The 19,520-nt window shown below is 40.5% G+C and overlaps 2 protein-coding genes and 1 non-coding gene across 3 annotated transcripts; 2 read left to right on the top strand and 1 right to left on the bottom strand.

Annotated features, from left to right (window-relative positions):
• The first annotated feature begins 1,452 nt into the window (after positions 1–1,452).
• RDH8 (retinol dehydrogenase 8) lies at positions 1,453–6,951 on the top strand. The gene is made up of 6 exons (XM_053464312.1): positions 1,453–1,567; positions 3,783–3,944; positions 4,156–4,335; positions 4,587–4,680; positions 5,802–5,985; positions 6,500–6,951. Exons 1-6 carry the CDS (start codon positions 1,462–1,464, stop codon positions 6,722–6,724), a joined length of 951 nt encoding a protein of 316 aa, XP_053320287.1. The 5' UTR covers positions 1,453–1,461; the 3' UTR covers positions 6,725–6,951.
• Positions 6,952–7,452: 501 nt separating this feature from the next.
• On the bottom strand, positions 7,453–7,524 carry TRNAE-UUC (transfer RNA glutamic acid (anticodon UUC)). The gene has a single exon. It is a non-coding gene; the product is annotated as a tRNA-Glu (tRNA).
• Positions 7,525–10,285: 2,761 nt separating this feature from the next.
• On the top strand, positions 10,286–19,149 carry SHFL (shiftless antiviral inhibitor of ribosomal frameshifting). The gene is made up of 9 exons (XM_053464497.1): positions 10,286–10,422; positions 13,102–13,243; positions 13,370–13,419; positions 14,174–14,215; positions 14,321–14,347; positions 14,831–14,986; positions 15,166–15,269; positions 15,461–15,609; positions 18,218–19,149. The coding sequence occupies exons 1-9, from the start codon at positions 10,393–10,395 to the stop codon at positions 18,448–18,450; spliced, it is 933 nt and encodes a 310-aa protein (XP_053320472.1). The 5' UTR covers positions 10,286–10,392; the 3' UTR covers positions 18,451–19,149.
• The last annotated feature ends 371 nt before the right edge of the window (positions 19,150–19,520 follow it).

Raw genomic sequence — 19,520 nt, 5'->3', positions numbered from 1 at the left:
TAAAACTTTTTCTAAGGACCAGGTACACTGTCCGCAGAATTAAGGTTCTGTAAGCACCTGATGTTGCGGCCTGTATTATAGATAAACTATCGCCACCTGGAGGTTATATTGAGTATTGCACGTGCATTAGAATTTTACAAAGGGACTCCCCCACCTCCCCACCCGACCTGCCCTCATGGGTCCCAGCCTATGTGAACAAGGCCTATGTACATCTCTTCTATATAGTCCATCAAAATAAAACTTTGCAAAGCACTAATCATATCATCAACTAGATGTCATTACTGATTTACTGATTGCTCCATATTTACCACTTATATTACTAGAACCACTGTTTATACATCACACCCTTAATTTCTTTGGAGAATAACCTGGAATTACTTAAAATAAGAAACTTGACTAAATCAAATTCTTCTAAGCTTCCATTTATGCAATAAACTGGAGGGCGCATTATTACATGAACACTATGGTCGTTGTTCTGGACACGACACTTAAGCTTCCAATTACCGATAAATCCACTCGATATGCTATTATATAATAATTGCCATCCACTATAAATACATTTATGGGGATTAGTATGTAGTTAATTAGATTAAAATAAGAATATTATTTTTCCTCTTTTCACTGATCTAAAGAGGATAATTTGATGTAAGTATGCTATTTGATGTAAGATGCTATTTCTTCATTTGTATAATGTGCTTTTTAACTTTTTAATCAAGACAATTAGTAGCTTGCCTTTTTAACAATATTTTGCAGAAAAAAAGTGCAAAAATAAACTTACGGTTTTTACAATTTGAGTCTGTAATTATAATAATAACAATAATAATACCAATAATTATAATAATAATTCATAAATACATTTTCTTATAAAGTTTTATTTAAATGGCCAGAATATTTTGTCACCCTACCTGTTCCAAGTTGTTTACCAAACAGGAGATATTGAATGTTACAAAAAATCTTTTATAATCAAGATTCTGATGTTCTAATTGGGCTTCCTAGTATGTTTGTGGCAATTCTAGAATGAAAGCTCCAGTTTTATCCCTGCAGATGATGAAGAATAGAAATAGAAGAATGGAAATTGTCTTCTTCTAGATCAACAGCAAGGTTGAACTTGATGGACTTATGTCTTTTTCAACCTAAATTACAATGTAATATATAATTGGGACATGCCTATGGTATGTTACGCCCGTGATTGGTAACAGTTATTTATCCAACACAATGTGTGGTTTGAATCTTCAAAAAGATTTATGGGTGCTACTGAGACTTTATTAGTCATGGGAGAGGTTTTGCTTTCAAATTATAACAGTCTCACAAGTATACTTTGGGTGAACGGGACCTTTAACCTTTCTTGGCAGTGAAGGGGTTAGAAGGGACAGCCAGCAGGAATAAACAGCGTCACGTGGTGTTATGATAATCCGGGATATCGTACAACGGAGTTGGAAGCTCAGAAAAGGACAAGGGACAATGGCTAGTGACAGCAAGAAGACAGTGCTTGTAACAGGGTGCTCGTCGGGCATCGGACTGAAAATCGCAGTCCAACTTGCACAGGATCCCCAAGAGCGCTACTATGGTGAGGAGTTCCAGAGATTACAGATTATATGCAGTAATAGGAGGAGTTATACAGAGGGTTATATAGAGTAACAGGAGTTAGAAAGAGGGGTTATTTGGAGTAAAGGAAAGAATTATAAGAATGGTGACATGGAGCAAATATTGTATGTACAATTTCCGCAGCGCTTCTTACAGTCCGTACACTCAAAGGGTCTCATAGGATTAGAATTGATGGATTAAGACGGACCGATGCATTAGGTAAAAAGAGTCCCGCTCATAAATTTACAATGTAGAGGAATGAGGAGTTATAGGGAGCGGTTATATGGGCTAATAGAAAGAGTTATAGGGCGAGGCTATACGGGGTAACAGAAAGAGTTATAGGTAGAGGTTATATGGAATTACAGAAGCCATGATAGGGAGCAGTTATATGGGGTAATAGAAAGAGTTATAGGGAGCGGCTATACGGGGTAATAGAAAGAGTTATAGGGAGCGGCTATATGGGGTAATTGAAAGAGTTATAGGGAGCGGTTATATGGGGTAATAGGAAGAGTTATAAGGAAAGGTTTTATGGGCTAATAGGGAGTGTTATAGGAAGCGGTTATATGGGGTAATATGAAGAGTTATAAGGAAAGGTTATATGGGCTAATAGGGAGTGTTATAGGGAGAGGCTTTATGGGGTAATAGGGAGAGACTATATGGGGTAACTGGAAGAGTTATATGGAGGTAGCGCATAGAGACAACGCTGTGCCACTGGAGGCAGCCAGGTCAATGGTAGCTTCTACAGACCCTCTGCCAGATTTCCTCTTAGGAGATCAGGTGTAACAGGTATAACCATGTTTTGCAGGGGTCCTGAAGGATGCCAAATGCTTGTGAATCTCTGCCAATACCCTTACCGTTACTTTTCCAAAGCTTTGCCCAATTTTCTGCACTCCAAAATGTTGCGTGGAATGATGGGCACGAGTCACCGCTGTCAATAGAAGCCTGGTGCATAAATGCCCCTCTGGCTCCCTTGAGACTCTGCGCCTGGTCTAAATTGTACCTATTGCAACAATTCTATTAGCCCCGTAATTACTAGCAAGAAGCTAGCAGAGCCCCTAATGAAGAGGATAGAAGTCACCTGTAAAGTACTTCCATTCAAGTCAATATTAATATCATTAATTATTAAACGGCTTACACTGGGAGAACACGAAAAACGCCAGTTCAGTGTAGCCAATATAAATAAATAAAGTACACGCACCGACCTTTTGGCCTGGATAAATCTCCTTTACCCGTAAGAAGATTTAAGCCTACGATACTGAAGCTTCTTATTTGGAGCATTCAAGGGCTTCACTGGCCTAGATGTTTGCAGGATTAACCGCAGAGTTTACAAACCTGATTTAGAGAAGGTCTCGACATCTTCACACCTTAGGTTTTTGCCCCAGTACCACGTTGAATGGGCCGAATCTCTCGGTCACGCTTTCCACTTTATAATCAAGAGCGGGGTCTCTCATCTCTCATTTTATTAGTGCTACTTATGATTTATAAATTACTTTGAGAACTGCTATTCAAATGCATTAAAAGAAAAGGGTGTATTATAGAGATTATATATATATATATATATATATATATAAATATTGAAACATTGTTTTCATTTTTTTTATGTTTTAAGTGTATATTTTAATTGCATTTTATTGTGAGGGTTAGTGATGACCGATTTAATAGTACTTTTTAATAAATCCAAGTAATGCTTCTCAGGGTTTCATAATTGAAAAGCTAATAATTGATGGATCTCATAAATTCATATCAGGTTAGGTTTCTAATGAAAGTTGTATTTTAAACATTGCTTTGGATTAATATTTTGAAGCACATGAAACAATGGCTCATTTAGCACGTTTCCAGAAAATTATGAATTGCAGAATGGCTCAATTTGAAGACCTGGATCAGGAACACAGGCATTCTCTTTCACGATTGATACGAGTATTACCCTCCTTAATACGGTTCTAAAGAATCTTCTAAAGAAGAGACGTGGTGACCAAATTACTGTAAGACGTGTTCTAACTTTTCCTGAGTTCATATAATTTACTAGATCACCTATTGAAGGAGGTATTTTTAACTTTTAAAGAGGTCCCCATACTTATTTACTAGAATGGCATGTGAAAATGTCACGATAAGTACGTAATTATTGTACTAGCTAAAGTATACCACATTTGATTCTGTGGAATGGATCTACTAACTGATGGATTTTTCATTGTCCTCAGTAATTGCCACCATGAGGGACCTACGAAAGAGTGGGAAGCTGGAGTTGGAGGCAGGGGACTCCTTAAACAAGACACTGGTGATCAGACAGCTGGATGTGACCCATGAAGACTCAGTTAAGAAATGTTTGGATGGACTACCTGGTCAAAGAGTTGACATCCTGGGTAAGTGGCCTACTTTTTTTTGCTAATGTTCTCATGAATGTTTAGCCTAAACCCATCAGCCTTTTCTCCTTGATGCCCCACTGACTTCAGCGGGACCTCCGTCTCACATCCTGCAAGGGGGGGTCTCTGGGTAGCCGCAGCCAGAAAGTTCCCAGGTATGACAATGACCCAATAAAACAATAACACAACTATTTAATATACCTTGCTTTAGTGAACAACGCAGGTGTCGGACAAATCGGTCCCATTGAGAGTTTTCCCATGGAGGACATGAGGAAGGTGTTTGAGACAAACTTTTTTGGTGTGGTGCGTCTGGTGAAGGAGGTGCTTCCTGGAATGAAGAAGCGTGGGAGCGGCCATATTGTGGTCATCAGCAGCGTCATGGGGCTGCAAGGTAAGAGATCCAAACAGTGAGAAGATGCAGTACTTGCATTAGGCAATCTTTGGGGGGGGGGTCACATCATGCAACCCTCATAAGGATTTTTGTACTTCTGTTAGCGTACAATAAATAAAAACATACATATGTACAAGCGCCATGGACACCTTCACACTATATATATAATTATTATAGATATTATATTAAATCTTAGTCATTTGTATTATCGTATGACCCTAGGTTATCTTTGTTTTTCTCTTTCTTCCTAGGGGTTATATTTAATGATATTTATGCTGCATCAAAATTTGCCATTGAAGGATTCTGTGAAAGTTTGGCTGTTCAGCTTCTAAAGTTTAATATCTTGTAAGTACGTTGATACACTGAAGAGATACAGTTACACACACACACACACACGCAAACCCCGCAGACTAACGTTAGTAGTGATTCCTGATAAGTTGAAACAAAATTATAATCAAAGGGTTAATGTAGAGAAGCCCTGTTACGCTCCTCTATTGAAGCAGGGCCGGACTGGCGATGATGGCACGGCCCCGGCACGTTAAGGCTGACGGTTCCCTGACGACATAAGAGCGTCCGACGGCTGGATTTGCGCGGCCGCACCCTACGTTTTTAAGATCAGTGGTTTCGCGTGTTATCCCCGTGTGCCAGATGGCCTGTATTAAAGTATCCAATTTAGCAGTAAAAAGAACTTATTACATTAACATGGGTGTGGAGCACCTTTGCGGATATAGAACTTCTGTCGCTGATAAAATATATGTATCCCCCCTCTGTAAGTTCAATAAAATAAGTACAACTATGTTCTCATTTACATATATATATATATATATATATACGTAGTTGTAGTTATTTTGTTAGGGTTCTTATTTAGAATGTTACCATTTGCTTGCCATAATTAGTTAGTCATTAAAATATGAGCCGCAAGGTTAGCTCCCTGATAAAGTTTCCAGGTACGTTTATATTACTTGGCTGTCACCCGTCTGATTTATGCATTTTAACCCTGGCATTTATTCAATTTGTTCTTTTTTGATCAAATTCCTAAATTCATACATCAAATCGGATTGCCGCAGACGGCAGATATTAAAGGAAATCTGTTAATACTGTATTTAACGATATTGATGTACTTAGTCTATCCGAATAAATACATCTATGGATCTTATGCATGAGATATAACCTTCTGGCATGTAAAGGGTTAGACTGCTTGGTACAGGAACCCCATGTCAATTAGAATACAATATATATGTGTGTATATATAATATTCTATTTCTTCTGCTTCTGCTCATAAAAAGTTGGCTTGGCAGTGTTGACACATTTAAGAAGTTTAAGCAAATTTCTGGTGAAACAGCTAAAAAAAAGGGAACATTCAAACTAAAACGTGCATAGTTTGTGCATTTGAGGACTTTTTCCATCCACCTACATTTCACGGTTGAAGATAATGATTAGAAACGTAAATAATATATGTTCTGCAGCGTCTCCTTGATAGAACCAGGACCCGTCAATACAGAGTTTGAGATGAAGCTGATGGAAGAAGTGTCTCGGTCGGATTTCCCCGGAGCGGATGCTCAAACCATACGTTACTTCAAGGATATCTACCTTCCTGCAGCTCATGAGATATTTGCCACCTTGGGGCAGACACCAGATGCCGTGGCAAAGGTTACTTCTTTCTTCATAACATTTGGTTTTTTTTTTAGTTCTGGACATTGACAAACACAACATGAGAATAGTTAGTGATGATCAGACCGGTGTATCTCCCTACTGTTCTTATTACTGCCTGCCTATGCTCTTCATTCATCCATAAAGGGGCAGATGTAGCGGCGGCTAGGCCAGATTTTGGTGGTAATGGAGCATGGAGAAGACAAAATCAGGTGAGCGAGTGGAGATAAATGGTGTTCGTTCCACCAGAGATTAAAACACTGACTCGGAGGAAGGCAATCAACTGTTACCCTGAGCCCCAGGGGCAATTTCAGAGAGTTACTAGGTATGGTGACCATGCAGCTTCAGACTGTTCATAAAAGTCTACAACATGGTTGTGGAATTGATGGCATCTCTGGCCTACAGAGGTCTATAACAGAAGCGTCTAACTGCTGTCCCCGAGGGCTACAAACGCAACACCATTCCAGGATGACCTTTGTATAACCTTTGACATATTCTTTTTCTTTTTTAATAGGCCACAGTAAAAGTGATTGGAATGGACCAGCCGGCTTTCCGTCATCAGACCAACGTGCTCTACACCCCACTCACGGCTTTGAAATACGCAGACAACAACGGGAACCTCTCCGTTAGAACCTTCTATAACCTCCTGTTTAATTACGGTTCCGTATTCCACCTGAGCCTCGGCTTCTTGAGATGTATTACCTGCAACTGTTTCCGTAGGAGAGTGATGCCCGTCTAAAGAGGCTTCACTAGTACGTCCATGAGAGTGCGGCTTTGATGAGTCTAGAATATGGTTGAAGTTGCTTTATTTGATCTGGAGCTTGAGGGAATCATGATAAAATGCCAAAATGTGTACTGGCTTAGTATGGATGCGGTGAACTTTTACGGGAAAACAAAATTGGAGTTAGAGAAAATTAGAAAAATAAATAATAAAATATGCAATAAAGTATTATTAAAGGGATAGTCAAATCTAAGTAAAAGGGCTTACCAGTCGATTCTTCAGGTGGACATTTTTCATACAATTAAGCCAGATTTACTGTTTGTTTTTAGTCCAGTTACCCTAAAATTTAGAGGTATCCAGAAAAACTTTGTAGCTTACTTCAACCCTCTTACAGCACAGCATTCCCTTTAAGAGGGTCCTGAAGAGCAGAACACCAGGAGAGATGAGTATGAACGGGTGAATTATACCTCTGTTTTTTAACTAAATCTACCATGGCTATAAAATACCTATGAAATATTTTAGGGGACCAGAGGATTCTTCAAACATTGTGCATAGGGCCACAGCTATCCACGATGTGGGTGTATTTACCTGAAAATGATAAAAATAGGATTTTCTGGCAGATTAGCAATCATTTGGCCCGTCTACTCTGGTTAGTTTCTCCTGATATAAAGACCTCAGATCGTATTTAATTAATGCTTTGTATTGGCTGATATTTATGGCTAGCCAGACACAAAAACGATTAGCCGTTCCCATACCGGGAGTCGAACCCGGGCCGCCTGGGTGAAAACCAGGAATCCTAACCGCTAGACCATATGGGAACTTCGCAGAAACTCACCTCACATTGTAAAAAACCTTTCTTTATGACAAATTTGTTAAGTTTTGTTAATTTAAGTTTAAATTTAAATTTTACTAAAACCATATTTGATATTTTTCAAATATTTTTTTAAGTTGTGGAATTTCTGTTTGATTAGCTGGTAACATACTCTTGTCCTTCTAGTCAACCTTCATTCGTGATTGCTTTTTTCTGTTCAGGACAGCAGTGTTTAAATCTCTCCTCGCTTTATTACCAGTTACCACTGCTGCTGTAAAGTTGTTTAGATATACTCCTATTGCCATTCATTATCATTCATTTCATCCATAATCATTTTAAATGAACATTAACGAGATTATATTGTATTATTAAAAATTTTTCATAAAATTAAAATTTATGCCAAGTGGCGTTATTTTGAAGTGAAAGTCCTTGTTTTTAGAACATCATATACAACGCATACCACCCTCTCCGCACTACTCTCCTTACAACTCGGTGTCAGGCTATGATGTCATACCCTGACACTCCATTTTTAAAGTGCGGTGCAGAAGGAAGTTATGGAGGACTGTGCTGACGGGAGCTCTAGAGGTTGCCTAAATAACATATGATGTATGACACATAATTCTTTACCAACCACATATTCTTTCTTCCGTAGGCTAATATATTATCTAATTTCATGTTCAAAATATATTTTGAGTCATATGTTTGTGCTGTTGATGCAATATAATAATAATAATTATAATAGTTATATGAATGTATATTTATTTTTGTTTATGGATATATATTTAACAAATGTAAATAAATAAAAATCAACTTCACATACCTTTTGTGTCTATGTATACTTACTAATATTTTTCACATGTGCACAACAATAGTGGTCCTACAGTGCCACCTACTGGCTACGCAAGAGTCAGGTTACAATTAGTGACAGTAGGAGCAGATGGCAGAGTTGGAGTTGCGATTAAAGGGACACTCCAATGGTGAGCCGAGGGTTACTGGAGCAATATTTCTTCTGCACCCACCCAGGGACGAAAAATTGCCCCGGGCCCCCAACTTCAACAGCTAGTCTGTGCCATCATTGCCCCCACACAACTTGTCTGTGCCTTCTTTGACCCCCCTTCTAGCATTCAACATATTTAACTACACTTACACAAATTACACACACTTACTTATACTTACTAACACACACTCCATCTCAACCCACTTACACAATTACACACCCATGCTCACACACACTCACAAGTACTCACTTACAGACATATATACATACATCCCACCTGTTGGTGTGGCAGAGCCTGTCCTGGTGTGTGTTTGGGTGTCGGTGTGGCAGACCACGTCCTGGTGTGTATTTGGTCGTCTGTTTCCTGGAATAAATAGAACTATTTAATTTTTACTTATCCAGAGATAATACACCCTCCGGAATTTGTAGTTACTTCAGATCTACTTTATCCACTACACATGGATGCTGAGGAGTTTAGATTCTGCCTATTTTATTTATTTCCATAAAAAGGCCCCAAATCCTCAGCACCAGGTCCATGACGCTCTTAATCCGGCCCTGACCTACCTAAGGCATAAATCTTGGGTATTCCGTCACGCTATATGGCTATACGTACTACGTACTACTCTACACCATAGAGAACTTACAGATCTACAACAGTTCTCAGGTGTACTGTTTTTATCGCTGCCTGTACACGTTACGCCTGTATGTACTTGGTTATGCTTTTGATGACCGTGCGCTGCGCTGCGGCACAGTATGCCTTGTATACATTTATGTTCCTTCTTGAAATAAACTCACAATTCAATAGCTATCACCATGTCACAAAGCAACATCTGAATAAGAGACCTCCGAGGTCTCGAAAGCTTACAATGTTCGCTATATGATACAATAAAAGGTAGTCAATGGAAGACTTGATTTTTAACCTTTAAGTGTCTCCTCTTGTCCATTACAAATGTTGGGCGATAGTCTGTGATCACTATATACAGCCACATGCTTTCATATAAACTCCCAAATATGTATATCATCCCAAAAAAATCATCAAATCTAAAAATCAGCAAATATATATATATATAATATAGACGATTATCAAATATATTATATATATCATCATAAATATATAAATCATCAAATGTAAAAATCAAAAATATATAAATCATCAAATTTAAAAGATCATCAAAAAATATATAAATCATCAAATCTAAAAATCATCAAATAACATAAAATTTATCAAATCTAAACATCATAAAAAATATATAAATCATCAAATCTAAACATTATCAAAAAAATATAAATCATCAAATATACAAATCATCAAAAAATATATAAATCCTCAAATATAAAAAACATGAAAAAATATAAATCATCAAATAAAAAATATCATCAAAAAAATATATAAAGCATCAAATATAAAAATCATCGAAAAATAGATAAATCATCAAATCCAAACATAAAAAAATCTAAATCATAAAATAAAAAAAATTCATCAATAAATCTAAATCAACAAATATAAAAGATCATCGAAAAATATGAGCTCACTGTGTCCTATACAACGTATATTAATATATATATCCGACTGCTCTTAAAGTTTACTCCCGGCACATATACATCGTTAATGTGCGATCGCTGGAACACACAGCGCATATGGAATGATATAAACTGCTATAAATCACCCCATTCTAACCACAATGACTTAACATTACATCAGCTTCACAGTAACGATCGGACCCCGTACCCCCTGTCTCCACCTATAGCCCTCCTCCCGCGGGCGGACCCGGAACATGCACTAAGAATAAACAGCAAAGCCCTGGGCCGCGGTCGGTGCTAACGAACTGGGACTAGAAGAACGGGCGGGGGCCGAACCGAGCCGAGCCGAGCCGAGCCATGGCGGAGAGTCTGCAGGAAGAGCTGGAGGCGAGTGACATGCGGGCCAGACATATGTACAAACCTATAGAATAGCGGTGCTCAGAGTGCAGCTATATACACATCACGTGTGCTGTTATGTTATACATAGAGGCATTCTACCTATATATATATATATATATATATATTGTGCATAATAAATTCTACATGTGTGTACATGTATGTATATATGGTATATATACATGTATGTATATATACCATATATATATATAATATATATATACTGTACACAGCAACAAACCCCAACACTATTATACAGTAGTAACTCCTGAGCCCTGTATACAGTAATATACCCCCAGTGCTGTATATAGTAATAATCCCCAGCCAGGGGCATAGCTAGAAACGAATGGGCCCTGATTTGAAAATTTCCCTGGGGCCCCCCAACTTTAACAGCTAGTCTGTGCCTTCTTTGCACCTTGCTCCCTTCCAACAACATACAACATATGTAAAAACACAAATTACACACACTCATACCTAACACATCCCACTTACACAATAACACATCCACACACACACACAAGTACACATCCATACATATATAAACACATATACATATATCCTGCCTCTGTATACAGTAATAACCCTCCAGTGCTGTATACAGTAATATAACCCCCCCCGGCACTGTATACAGTAATAACCCCCAGTACTGTATACAGTAATAACCCCCAGCGCTGTCTACAATAACCCCCCCTGAGCTGTAAACAGTAATAACCCCCCAGTGCTGTATACAGTAATAACCCCCAGCGCTGTATACAGTAATGTAGGTGGGCTTTGACAAAAAAATGGTTTTATCTCATTTTGTTTTAGTTAACCCCTCGGTGCCGCTTTTGTGCTCTACCACCTGACGAGCTTAGTTGCTCTAGCACTTTGGCGGCACTTTAATGTTGGTGGTTATTGCTCTTTTAAAACGCTGTTACCGTCGGAAGCGGTTATTATTATTAGTAATTGTGCGGCGAGTCACCCCCAAAGACGCTGCGGGGCAAAGATTTGCGAGAGGCTGAAGTTTCGTTTCTCCAACGCCATCATCTGTTAGAAGAGCGGACGGAAACGAAACAGAAACAGAGAGGGCAGGCGAATGATTGCTTCGGAAATGTATTTCCACAACACGACGGCAGGCAAGCAGTGCAGCCAAACCCTGCCAGAGAGAAACCACCCCCCAGATGTCCAGTCCACTTTTATGAGGAGGCACGGCTAGACCAGTGATGTATTTACCTTTGGGCCGACCTAGGACAGCCCCCCTCCGCAGTTAGCATCCTGAATACATTAAAAGGCGATGGGCGCCTTTAAAACATGGAGGGCCGGGACAAGACGTCCTTTTAATGCAGTCTTTGGAGGCCGTGGCTGGTTTGTGATGGTTGTAAGCCGGCTGGTTGTTATGGTGCAGGAAAGCTACAAGAGGAGAAAGAAAATTAAAAGAGAGAGAGAGAGAACGTTTAGAGTTAAAAAGGGGAGGGGTTATGTCTGTAGGCGGCCAGAGGGGGAGGAGATCAGGACAAAGGAATGTGCAAATAGGTGAATACCAAGCATTGGCCAAAAAAAGAAACAATGTCCCCGAAATACACAAAATATGAATTAAAAAACTTTCCAGCAGAAAGTCCAAATGAGTTTGAATATGTTTTCTATCTCGGAAAGAGCTCGGCTTGAGGCGGTAGTGAGCAGGCAGGTTGGTCATGGTGCAAGAAAGGCAGTCGTGATGAGGGAGTGGGCACGGCTACATAACTGGAGACCCCAGGGGCTTTACCCAGAGACGCGGGCTCAAATCCAGGTGCGGCAACATGTCACACCAGACATACTATCAGGGAGGGCTGCATGTGTGACTTGCCGTGGCCATGAAGATTGGAATTGGACTGGACCTTGTGCTGGAGAGCCTTAGTTCTCCCCCAGCGCTAGTTCTGGCCCGTGATTCTGCGGGAGATGTGGCTCCTTGGAGTAGAGGACCAGTGAACGCGGCCAAACCCAGTCTCGTTGTATAGATCTAAACAAGTCCATATCTCATCATGTACAAGAAGTTAAATGAAAATGAAAGCAGCTCCATCTGCGAACACAATCATAGCACTGACTCAATGCTCGGAGCTTTTACTGTTGGTCTACAAAGCTACTTGGTTAGCAGAGGGTTAGACCATACAACAAGTTAACCCTTTTATATAAGACATGTAATGCCTGCTGCTGGATTTCCAAATATTATAGCTCCTCCTTTTATTCCTACAGCCTGTCCCATTAGTTTGTATACCTCCTACTTCCCCTGTTGCTCCATATAACCCCTTCCTATTGGTCCATATAGCCCATCCTTATGCCCCTTCTATTACTTACTTAACCCCCTCCCTTTGACTTCTCATATCACTCCATATGCCCCTATACCTTCTCAAATACACATAACCCCTACCAACAATTCCTTCTGTTGTTCCATAAAACCTCTTCGTATAAGTCCTTCTTTTACTCCATCCATCCACTCCCTATCTCTCTTATTTATATTATAACTCCTCCCATTACCCTCTATAACCACTCCTATTACCCATTGAAACCCCACCCTATAACTTCTTCTGTTGGCCCGCTCCCTGTAACCCTTTCTGCTCTCCTTATAGTTTTCGTGATCCTCCTTTTCTGTCCGACGTGTCTACCTCCGTTTACTTCTAGCTGCTTAATCCATTTCTTCCGGTTTATGTTTTTTAGCTGGAGAAAAGTGTTCGGCGTTTGCGGGAGAAGTTCCACGGTAAAATCTCTGTAGAGAAGGCAACTGTGCTGATGAGAAAGTTTGTTAATAACCATACTCTAGTGTGTCGCTACATCATACTTTTAAAGGAAGAACTGAACGGTAAGAGCTTCTCTACGCCCTGAGACACCCCTTTATCTCTCTCCCTCACCCTTCTTGTTCCTCGTGCGCTCTTCTCACCATTATTCCCCCAATACGTCATCATCCTTCTACCTTTTATGTTTTCAGACAGTGATCCAGAGGACCAAGATAGTTTAAGAAATGACAAGGTTGCAATGGTATGATATATAAATGAAGGGGCAGCTGGGGGTATTAGGCATACAGAGTGTGTGTGTTGCGTTGAGAGGGGGCATCGATGTGTCACGAGATTAAATACCCTTAATTGTGATGTGTGAGCTGTGTGAGGGAGTATAAAAGCTGTGTTGTCATGTCCTACAGGGGGCAGCAACGCCCCTCTAAGGACTAAAGGGGTAGATGTCTTTTTGTTTGCTTATGAAGGGTCATATGTCATTATTAGAAGACTGTAGGGGCAGTCATGGTTTAGAGGTTAGCAGGGGTAGACTGGAATCCAGAGGCAGCCATCTACATTATATGGACAAGAGTATTGGGACACCGAACCATGACACAGGGACTTTGATGACATCACATTCTTTAGAATTAGTATTTATCCATAGACACCAATATGTAGTTGGTCCTCCATTTCTCAGCTATAAAAGCTTCCACTCTTTCATAAAGACATAGTTGGATGAGTTTGTTGCGGTGTGACCTCAACCCCTTTTGGGATGAACTGGAACAGAGATCGCGAGCCGGGGCGTCTCGTCCGCCATCAGTGCCTGACCTCACAAACACTCTACTGGATGAATGGTCGAGAATTCCCACAGAAACTCTCAAGATTCCTGCATTGGTGGCTTGCTTTCACTTATAGGATTATATAGGGTAGTATGGGAAGCAGTGTTTGCAGGTAGTGAAGTCTAGTAGGAGTAGTTGATGTTTTCCACGAATTATATTAATATAAAATGTATTTTTCCTTAGAATGTCATCAGCAAAATAAAGAAAGACAATGAGCTGCCAAAGGTAAAACTAACAATAAACATGTTTCTTGCATTTTTTTGCAAATTCTAGATATGTATGAATTGTGGATCTGTTGTTACTAATGATACAATGTTTTTGTTTCTACAGGATCCAAACAAAGACAAACATATCCAGGTAATTCATATCATCTATCAGAGACAATGTTATAAGACCAACATAAGAAGAAATTCAGTCACAGCCTCGGGGGTCTCAAATGTCCCTCCCACTGCAGGGTAACAGAAACAAGAGGGAGCTATGGGGCACGGAGTCTGTCCCTCCCACCGCAGGGTGACACAGACAGGAGGGAGCTATGGGGCACGGAGTCTGTTCCCTCCCACCGCAGGGTGACACAGACAGGAGGGAGCTATGGGGCACGGAGTCTGTCCCTCCCACCGCAGGGTGACACAGACAGGAGGGGGCTATGGGGCACGGAGTCTGTTCCCTCCCACCGCGGGGTGACGCAGACAGAAAGGAGCTATGGGAGAGAGACATACCGTAAAGACACGTGAGAATTATGTTGTATAAAGTTTGAGTGAATAAGACCGGGTTATGCTATATATCATGCAAATTTTTTTTGGGGGGGGTGAAACCTTCTAACATTCTTTCCCTACAATCCAGGACATTGCTAAGAAGATGAAGCTTCTTCCTCTAACTGAAAAGAACTTGAAGATGTTTAACAACGCTACTGAGAACCTCATCCCTTCAAGAGACCGACAGTTTGCCTGCGTGGGCTGTGACAGTGTCTGGTGGAGAAGGGTCCCTCAGAGAAAAGAGGTGGGTGGAGATAAATAACAAAAGTCTGCTTCTTCTGGAATAGAAGTTGTCCGCAGAAAACTATATGTAATAGAACATAATAGGAATTGTGCAAGGATTCAATAACAACTCAGGTATAATAAAGAAAGTAAGACTATATATGCATGTATCCCACCGGTGTCTTCTTCTCATGTGGACAGGTTTCGAGGTGCCACAAATGCAAAAGAAAGTATGAGCCAGTTCCTTTTGACAAGATGTGGGGAATTGCAGAGTTTCACTGTCCAGCCTGCAACCATATTTTCAAGTAAAAGCAAAGAGCCTCTTTATTTAGTACCCCGCTCTCATATTCACCCTCCCAGACGCTTCTTTGTACTGTCTTCACTCTTATTTCTCGCCTTGGTTTCTGTATAGCAACTTCACTTCTTTTGCAGGACGCCAGTTTACAACGTCAGCCCTGATAATAATGCCCCTCCCTTATCTCTTTCTTTGCGGTAGGGGCTTTGCTCAGATGGGGCTCGCGTGCCCATGCTACGTCTGTGGTAGTCCAGTCATGCCTCTCCGTATCCTCCCTCCACGTAGGAACAGTGGACCACGAACACGCAATCCCCATAGTTGCTATGCTGAAGACTGTTACAACCGCAGAGGTGAGACATTGGGAGATAGAGGGGTGCGAGTGGAAACAACCAACAGAAACAGAGGGCAAGTGAAAATAGGAATGAGAATAGACACAAAGTCAGGATTTGTAATGCTGACAGATTAACATAGTAATCATTCCTTCTTTTGATCTAAAAGAAGACAAAAAAAACAATTTAGCTATTTTGGGATTTTGCTACAAACGGGAGGGGCTGGGGGGGAATACATCTTGACTCCAAAAGGCAATCAGACTCAGACAGTCTCTCTCACACACACACAGACTCAGGCAGTCTCTCTCACACACACAGACTCAGGTAGTCTCTCTCACACACACACACAGACTCAGGCAGTCTCTCTCTCACACACAGACTCAGACAGTCTCTCTCTCACACACACAGACTCAGGCAGTCTCTCTCACACACACAGACTCAGGCAGTCACACATAAGTAAGTAAAATTTACTGTAAAAATTTGCTAAAGCTGTTTAGTATATATATATTTTTTTTTTACAAATCTATGATGCTTTTTATCAATTGCATTTGTCACATAAAAATATCTCAATCAATAATCTAAAATGCACCAGTGCATACTTTTAATTACCATTAATTAATGCTAATTACCATTATATTAATAACAAATATTATATATTTATAATATATACAATTTATAAATGTAACATTACTAATAAACGTTTATTTTATTAATATTAAAAAAAGAAACATAATCAAATTATTACCAGAGTCACATAACAAAAAATCACAATCAATCTAAAAAGCACCAGTGCATACTTTTAATTACCATTAATTAATTAATGCTAACTACCATTATACCGTATTGGCTCGATTATAAGCCGCACCCTTAAAGGTTGGTGCTATTTTAAAGATACATTTCTTTTTAAAGAAAAAATACACCATAGTGGAATGGTAAAACAGTATTTTATCTAATGAACAGGAATACATGTATCTTAATATTATTGGTATCTATTATGCAGTTAGTCAGCATAGGTTATATACAAACATTTGGAAAGCCAATAGCCATTTTAAGGTCCCCCCTTAATTCATAATGCACCTTACTTATAGATATGAACCCTCTGCCCCCCCCGATATGCCACCCTGCTCCCCTGATATGCCACTCTGCCCCCCAGATATGACACTATGCTCCTCTGATATGACACTCTGCTCCCCTGATATACTTTATACCCCCTGATATGCTTAATGCCCCCTCAAATATGCTTTATGCCCCCCAGATATGACACTCTGCCCCTGATATGCTTTATGCCCCCCAGATATGACACTCTGCCCCTTAGACATACCACTCTGCCCCCCAGATATGCCACTTTGCCCCCCCTAGATATGCCACTCTGCCCCCCAGAAATGTCACTCTGCTCCCCTGATATGCCACTCTGCTTCCTGATATGCTTTACGCCCCCCCAGATATGCCACTCTGCCCCCCCCCGACTTACCATTGCATCCCCAGACTCTCTGGTGCCTAGTGGAGGCACCTCTGCTGCTGCTTGTCACATCCGCCGGGGCTTCTATGCCAGAGCTTCGTCATAGAAGCCCTGGCGGAAGTAACAGCAGCAGCGGAAGTTGTCTTTGCACATCACGCAGACGTTTCCCGGCTGCCAGAGAGGAGGATACAGGTCCCCTGCAGCACCGCGGGGGATCCTCATCTCTGGCAGCCGGGGAAAGTCTGGGTGATGCGCTCCGCTGGGGCTTCTATGGTGGAGCACCGGAAGGTCATGTAATGCCGGCGCTCCTTCATAGAAACCCCGGGAGAAATGATAAAGAAAAACCCCCCGATTATAAGTGGGGGGAAAAGTGCGGCCTATAATAGGGTAATTAAGAAACGGTTCGGCGACCTCTACATTTTTTAAGAAACGGTTCGCGCGAACCGGCTGAATCCCACCGCTGGATAGAATCACCTCTCTTGGCAATGAACTCCATACCTTTATTGCTCTTACTGTAAAGACTCCTTTACTTTGTTGAAATGTTTCGCTATTTCACCCGCAGAGGATGACTTCTTGTTCCTTGTACATTTCTTTTAATGAACAGGTCACTGGAGGAATCTTTATATTGTCTCAGCACATATTTAAACAATTTTATAATATCCCCTCTAAAACGCCCTTTTTCTAGCGTATATAAATGCAACTTTTTCAGTCTCTCTACAAGAGGGAGAAACATGTTATGGGCTAAATGTGACCAGTCTTTCTATCTCCAAATATCCCAAATTGACAATATTGGTATTGGTAGAATTGGAACCTAGGGTATGCAGACATCCAGTCTGCCCTTTCTGAATCAATTTTACTTATCTGTTCTTTACTTGAATTTCTTGAAAGCCAATGGCCTACCATGAGTGGAGTTTAAAAGATATAAAGGATCTAGGCACCATAGAGAAGCTGAAGGTCTAAGAGCAGAATTCACAGATGCGGGAGAGATACCGAGAGTGGTAGCTTTGGAGGAGACAGAGGGACAACAGAATGAGACAGTAGAAGGTGCATACGTATACTTTTTGCAGATTAAGAGATACATAAATAAGAAGTAATAATGCGATAAACGAGAAAGTAGGTCTGGAAAAAAGATGGAGGTCCATATGTTGTTGATTTATTGTTTCCATACAGAGCCATATATCCCGGGCCTTCAGTGCGTCCATCCACGGAGCAGAGCCAAAAAACATCTTCCCAAGGTCTTGTATGGTAGTCCCCACCATGTGAGCACAGGGTCCACTGTGGCTACATGTTTGAGTCAAGGCAGCTTATTTCAGTGGGATCTCAACGATCTCCTCATGGATGATATAAAAGAAACCGAGGAGGAGGAAAGTGACGGCAATGACAGCTACAATCAAGAATATTAGACCATTCTACATCCTCCTACCTTTATCATAGAGTATCAGGACAGGGTGATGGCGCCATCTGTTGGCGCAAGACTATGAGGGCCAAGTTCTTCGAGATTTTTACTATGTAATGTGATATCCCAATTCGCTTCATATAAGATTACAGTTGCGTCTTTCAATCACTAAGAAGATTTATTTGCTTTAATATTAAATGCATTTGACTTTCGCGTAGGGGTCTGTGTGCACTAATCACTGTACTGTTACCGCAGTTGTTGTCTATGGCTTTGTAAATCCCCCTTTTCCCCCATGGACATTTAATCCATGTGATTTAATTCATAATTTTCGATCATATAGTTAAATAATGTACTTTGTATTTACCAAATAAGAGGTTGCAGGAGAGCTGAACATTTCAACACCCTGAAGTTATTAAGTGTTAAGCGGGACCAACGCTGGTGAGCATCTCCGCAAGAGGAGCTCAGCAGGTGATGCATAGTCAGTGTGGGGCGATTTGTATTTGAAATCTGTACGATTACTACTATGTTAGTATATAGGCCATACATAAGAATTACATATATGTCACTCTCACATGAGTGATACGGCTCCTGCTTCTGGACCGGATTGGCAACCACCTAAGTGCATCCGACGGTTTGATATACATGGCTGCACGCTATTTTTTTATGCTCACATAACATCAGGCACAGCCTAAATACATATATACAAGGAGAAAAATATTTATAGACGTTAACCTCTAGGAAAATGAATAACTAAAATTAGACTCTGGAGATATTTCATGACAATTTAAATTTCATCATTTTAACCCCTTAATGACAGCCCATATATGTACGGGCTCAAAATGCATTGTTTTCAATGGGTTTAGGGACCGCCCATTGTCCTTAAGGGGTTAATATTTTTCTCGTTGATTTAAAAACTGCAGTAAGTCCTATTTTGTCCATTCCAGCATTTTTTTTTTTTTTGTAAGTCCTATTTTGTCCATTCCAGCCTTTAGTCACCACTATTCATGGCAGGAGGCTGGCAGGTCACTGTTGTTTCAGGCTGTAGCAGCAGTGAAGGGATTATGGCACTTTAGTTTC

This window comes from Spea bombifrons, chromosome 4 (genome assembly GCF_027358695.1).
Source record: "Spea bombifrons isolate aSpeBom1 chromosome 4, aSpeBom1.2.pri, whole genome shotgun sequence".
Lineage (NCBI taxonomy): Eukaryota > Metazoa > Chordata > Amphibia > Anura > Pelobatidae > Spea > Spea bombifrons.
Note: the sequence above shows the minus strand (reverse complement) of the source record. Positions and strands in the feature narration are given on the sequence as shown.